The sequence below is a fragment of the Quercus lobata genome, chromosome 3 (genome assembly GCF_001633185.2).
Source record: "Quercus lobata isolate SW786 chromosome 3, ValleyOak3.0 Primary Assembly, whole genome shotgun sequence".
Taxonomy (NCBI): domain Eukaryota; kingdom Viridiplantae; phylum Streptophyta; class Magnoliopsida; order Fagales; family Fagaceae; genus Quercus; species Quercus lobata.
In genome coordinates this window covers 67,293,702-67,300,142 of record NC_044906.1, presented here as the reverse complement: position 1 = coordinate 67,300,142, position 6,441 = coordinate 67,293,702, and the positions used below count along the sequence as shown (strand labels likewise).

At 34.4% G+C, this 6,441-nt stretch overlaps 1 protein-coding gene across 1 annotated transcript; it reads right to left on the bottom strand.

The window, feature by feature from the left end:
- Positions 1-212: 212 nt before the first annotated feature.
- On the bottom strand, positions 213-1,799 carry LOC115979303 (two-component response regulator ARR5-like). Its single transcript, XM_031101315.1, has 5 exons — positions 1,412-1,799; positions 1,237-1,316; positions 1,061-1,138; positions 897-967; positions 213-790 (listed from the first exon to the last, which is right to left on the bottom strand). Exons 1-5 carry the CDS (start codon positions 1,593-1,595, stop codon positions 493-495), a joined length of 711 nt encoding a protein of 236 aa, XP_030957175.1. The 5' UTR covers positions 1,596-1,799; the 3' UTR covers positions 213-492.
- Between the last annotated feature and the right edge of the window lie 4,642 nt (positions 1,800-6,441).

Sequence of the window (6,441 nt, the reverse complement as noted above, 5' to 3'; positions counted from 1 at the left end):
TTTTGATTTAATGATAAATAACAATTATTCATACCATAAGTTTAAACTATTTCTAAAAAAATTCAAACAAGTCTTACTACATTAAAAAATAGTTTAATAGAGAGTTACTCCACTCTTTAGCCCATTTTGAAATTAGTTCCATTAACACAAGTTGATCGATTGCAATAAAAAAAATTAACATTAAGCAATGTATTTCAACACAACACAACATAAAATATCAATTAAAAGGCTGATATTGTTCTTAATATAGTAATGTAAATCAGTAAAATCATCATATCAGTATTAGTAAAAACAGAAGTCACCCCTTATATGCACAAACAAAACAAATAACGCCCACCCAAAAAGAGAAAAAATAACGGTAATGCAATAAAAACCGTTACAGATAACGGACAATTGCAGTTTTGACCAAAAGGGATTTAAAATTTTTTTTTTTTCCTTAAAAAGAAGAAGAAGAAGTAATTGCAGAGATTGCAGGATATCCCACTATTATAATCATTCAGTGGGAGTCATTTTCAGCCGTCTGATTGGAGAATCTAAAGGTGTAGGAGAAGACGGAGCTGATGAAGATATAGGAGTCCGTAAAGGAGATTCCGATGATGATGATGATGATGAAGATGATGAAGATGAAATGGACGGTTCAGATTCAGTTAGATCACAGCAACTCTTTCTCTTGTTCATGTTGCTCTCACTCTCAATCCTAACCTCTCTCATCATGTAATCCTTTAATCTCTTCACATCTGCTAACTTCACCGGCTTCACTATGAAATCCTCTGCCCCTTCCTCCAAACATCTTTTAAAAAAAAACAAAGTCAATTATATGTTTTTGCTTTTGTTTTCCGAGGTTTTTACCTCGGAAACAGTACAGAGGAAAAGAATACATGTGACCGAGTCAATACCTGTCGATACGGGTTAAGATGTTCTCAGAGGACATAATCACCACTGGAATCTCTCTGAAATTAGACGATTCCTGTTTACATTTTCAAACAAGAATTACACACTATCTTTTTTTTTATAAAAAGATAAAAATTGAATTAAATGAATAATGTGAAAATTTTCTGACCTTGATTTTCTTGAGCAATTCGTAGCCAGTCATTCCAGGCATACAGTAATCTGTGATAATCAGATCCACCTTCAAGCCCTGAAAAAGTAAAACAGAGCCAAACAAAAATTAAGAAACTCATATATGCAGCAAAAAAAAAAAACACTGAATTGTTTGAAAATTTAATTCATTCTCACATCAAAACCAACAGAGGAGGTTTTCTCTTCGTCCAAACCAAGAAATTGCAAGGCTCTTCTTCCACTATCCACAGCAGTCACTGCACATTTCACACGGTTGAAAAAATCAGTATATACACAACCAAAAATAGAAACAAAAAAAAAAAAAAATGTGAAATTCAAAATTTTTGGTCACCTTTGAAAGAAGAAATTTTGAGTAACCGTTCAATGACTTTCCGATCAACGAGACTGTCGTCAACGGCCAGAACGTGAGCTTCTTCAGAACCAGCCGGCAAAACATCGAAACCGTCAATCTTCGCCGCCGTCGCCGCCGTAGTCTCCGTCTTCCTCCGCCGCGAAACGACGACGTTCCTCTCCATCTCTGAACTATTTTTATAAAATTGAAAAAAAAAAAAAAAAATTTTTGATTCTGTTTTGTAAAAGCTTTTGTGGCTCTACGTTTTTTTTTATACGCTGTAATGTGTAAAATGTCACACACACACAACACAACACAAAACGCTCGCTACTATATTAGTAGTCACTTTCTCAAATCAAATCTTTCTCTCTCTCTCTAAGAAATCTCAAATCTACTTTTATATTTTATTTTTTTTAGGTTTATTTTATTTAATTTTTTTTCAATTATAAGCCATAAACTCTGAGATTCTGATATCCACTTTGGTGTGATCTCCAAATCACAGTCACCGATATATCTCGTATTTTGACGCGCGTATCGTATCGCGAGTGATAATATAAATCAATATATATTTTTGATTGATTGAGATTGAGGTTGAGATTGTCCCGAGATTTTGGTCAATCATGGGTATGTGTGACACAGTGATTGGTCTAGGATCGAGGTGGTAAAAGAAAACAAAGAGTTGACCACAGGTCAATGGAGCGACGCGCCGTCAAATCCGTAGGTGAAAACGCAAAAAAACACAAAAAGTAAAAGTAAACAAAATATATAAAATATAAAAATTTTACTGCTTTAACAGATGCCGGCATTGAAAAAGAGGGAAATGTTTTCTCTTTCTTTTTTTTCTTTTTTTATACCGCTTTTTGGCGGTGAAATTTACTGTAAAGTTCGTACAATTTATTTATTTATTTTTGAGTGAGAGAGTATTTTGTTTCTTTCTCCGATTTCCAAGTCTTTTCGTTTTTTCTCTTTTTCTTTTGCAATAATAAAGATAGAAAGAAACATCAATGATTCAATATCTTTGCCAATCTTTGTGAACGTGGCTATCCCCACCGCCAATCTCTTACACGTGCTGTATCAACTTTTTTTTTTCTTTTGAATTTTTTTTTAAAGATTTTTTTTGTATTATATAATTATTTTGAGTATCCATATAGGTCACGAATGGCTACACAAATTATATGTAAAGAAACTAGTATGATTTTTAGGAATAAGATATTGGCTAATTAAAAAACCTTTCTAATTTTAGTTAAAAACAAAATAAAGAAAAAAAATTGATTTCTCAGTATTGTAGTAGCTGTATACTTCATAGGTTAAAACTTTGTTATTATTGTGATAAATTAAGAAGATTGTAAAAATCATCTTATTTGACCTTTTTTTTTTTTTTTTATAGCATCTTTTGGATATGATATTGTTATGATTAGAATAATTTATTTTAAATATTTTGATTTGAAACTTTTTATTTTTTCATTCAAATCATTTTAATAAATCTCCTGATTATTAAATATATTATGTGACAACAAAAAATGTGTGAGTACTCGTTTAAAACACCATGTAGTTGTTACCTCTAACCTACTTTAGAGGAAATTGTTTTGATTTTAATCTTTATTTATATTCATAGAAATTTTGAAGATTAAAACACTTGGAAAATGTATGGTTATGATCATAAGCTCATAACATGTCCATCAAATTTTCTTTTATGGACAAAATTTAGATACAATACTTAGTCGGTGTTCTCTTCTTAAGATTCAGTCATGTGCATTTTTTCATGAGATAAAAATGTATTTTTAGTTAAGTACAACCATATGATTGAATCTTAAGAAAAAAAAAAAAAAATCTAAGGAATAACACATAAGTATTGTACCTAAATTTTGCCATTCTTTTATTATATAATACACATGATAAATTATTTATTTTTAAATGAAGTGTAAGGAATGATACAATTCTAATAATTATAATCCATTAAATATTTCAATTGATCCACAAAAAGCTGTCTGAAGAGTTTAACGTTTTTTTTTTTAAATGAGAAAAATAAAATCTATAGTAATTATCATATAAATGGAAAAAAAAGGTGGGTTGGGGTCAGATTGGTGATGCCTATCCCCGTCTCATCCTCTCTTTAGACAAAAGTGAGGCAAGTCGAGAATGAATTAATCTTGAGGTATTTTGCTATTTCTAATGAGGTGACTTTAACGTTAATGAGATATCATATAAGGGGGCATGCATAGTGGTGTACATTCCTAAAAAAAAAAAAAAAAAAAAAAAAAAAAAAGGCCGCAATAGACCATTTGTGTCTACAATGACTTTTTTTGGTTTTTTGTGACGTTTTACAAACGCCGCATAAACTTAGTTTTTTTGTAGTACCTATTTGAGGGAGGAAAAATTTAGGTGAGGTAGAACAAGAGGAAATTTTTTTTTTTCCATCCCTAAGTAAACCTATTATAAAGATTATATGAATAATAATTTAGTAGTTGGAAGATGATAGATTTGAATTGTGAATGTCTCTATTGATTATATAAAGAGTGTCAATTGATTGATTTAATAATATAAAAGTTATATTATTATTAGTTATAAATTTGAACTTTTTTTCTTTTTTTTGAGAAACAGTTATAAATTTGAACTTAATTGTTTATACTTGTTTTCTTTCAAGTTTTAGATTGATTTATTATAGTATAGCTTAAACTTTGTACTTCTTTGTTTAAAGAAGAAATGTTATTAAATTACAAAGTTATTAATTGTTAATAAGGGGATTCTCTGTGATAATTTTTGCTAATATGTTTTGAAAAATAAAAATACTAATAATAATAATTAAAAAGAAAAGCTCCTTGACTACTTTTATTTTTTTACTGAACCTTGACTGCATTTTTTTTAATGGGACCTTGGCTATGTTAGGCCCCTTTTTTGTTTGCAGCAAAACATGTAATGTCTCCTTAGCTTAATAAATTTTCATTTAAACACGTTATGGTAATGTGGGTCTCTCATCTTACATTCAAAAGATGAATTCATAACCAAAATAAATTTATTAAAAGATGAACATACCCTTGAGTTATTAGCTCAATAACCAAATTAACGTACCCTTGATATTTTTTTTTTTTTTTAGAGTTTCAGCATATGACATTCGCTAATGATAACTCGTATATCATCAAATCAAAACACCAATCAGTTTTTGGTACAAGCGAAGATTGAACCTAGATCTCTTATTTAACCATAAAATTTTTTACCAATTGAACTTGTAGGGTCGCAATTTAGGGTCCAGGCCCAACAAGTATGGGGTTCTAGCCCAAGGAGCCTGAAACAATGAATTTATAAAGAGTGGGTTACAGAACTAGGTCTTAACGAAGTGTATACTAGTTAACATTGGGCCATACAACAATTGAAAATAAGAAAATCTCCTTCATGTCCATTAGATATACGGTCCGAGGAGACGTGGAGGATGTATCTCTGTCCCTGCTCAAAGGCCATGGTTCTCACCCTGTTCTTCTGTTCTCAGTACCTTTTTTCCTCCTTTCCTTCATGGGGACTCCCCTATCTTATATAGCCCCCTTAAAGTCATCAGGCCTTATATTTGTTGATCATCTGGACCTTCACTTAAGTGCTCATGCCATCGGACATCTTCCCCATCTTTCTGTGAGTTGTGGTAGCCAAGGCAACATTGTTCGTAAGTCCTCTCCGCATTAATGCGGCCAGAAAAGTAGCTGCCATGCATTTAATGTGGCAGCTGTAGCCTCTCCTTTGGCATCTTACACTTTCTTCCCTCTTACGGGCTTGTGAGACTCATCCTTGTTATTAATGCTCGTAGGAGTGGATCCTTATAGCAGGCAGAGTGCATGTTTGAGCCATATTTGGTACGTCCGAGGAGACATTTCTCCTTGGACCGCCTTTTAAATATTTTTGGGCCCATAAGAATTGGGCCGGGAGCCCTTTTGGCTCCCATGCCTTCTCCTTGGACATGGTCAAATTTTCCTACGGGACCCAAGGCCCCTTGTGTGATCTTGGGCCTTTGCCCCTACAATAGCCCCTCAAAATTCCGGGTCTTTCCCTCTTATCTAAGGAGAAAAGGCGGGATTTTGACACTTATGAGATTACTTATTGTAAATCCTTGACTTACGCGTGTGGAGGTACAGCCACACGTGCCTCATTACTGCTACTGGCATTTCGTAACCCACAAGGTGCTAATTATTACGCTAGACGGCTTTATGTCCCTCGAATCCAACGGTGGGGCGTCTAATCAACGATTGATATTTCCCCAATTCTTTGGACGGGAGTAAGCCCGTTCAGTTTCTCCCCGCTATAAAAGGCTTCTAAGGGGAATTATTTCCACTTTTTTGCAAAAGCACTCAAACGTCCCAGAGCACTCCAGTACTTCCTTTTGCAAAGCATTCAAAACTCCACAACCACTCTCTTGAAGATTTCCAGCGAGTTCTTCGCAAGCTCGAGAGATTTAGGATCTTCGCTCCCGTAAGTGCTCATTTCCCATATTACTTAGCCTTTCCTCTTTGCTGCCTTTCCCGGCTTCCTTTCTTAAGTAAACCTTCTTCATATCACCTAGGGTTAGTAGGATGGGTAAGATTGAGAAACTAGTAGGCTCTCCGACCGGTATGGAAGGTTTCAGGGCCAAATACCGTATCCCGCTGGGAGTAGGTCTAGAATATTGCTCCTCGAACCAGATCTTAACCAAGAGAAAGACGGGGTAGGTCGCCATTCCAATGATAGCTTTCATAGAAGGAGGAATGATGATCCCCATGGGGAGAATAACTTGGGATTATTTGCGTGGTCATAGGCTGGCCCCCCACTAGTGCGCTGTGAACATGTTCCGAATCCTGGGGTGCGTAGACGCTCTGAACGAATAGATGAACCTCGGCCTCTCATTGCACGATGTTGTTCACTTGTATGAATGTCATTGCCTCAATGAGTCGTATTACTTGAAATCCAGGTCCAACGAGGTGAGGCTGATATCCTGCCTTCCCAAGTCCAACAAAGACTTGAAGAACGACCTTTTGATCGACTCCAGAGCATGGCACGACGGTCTTCATTGC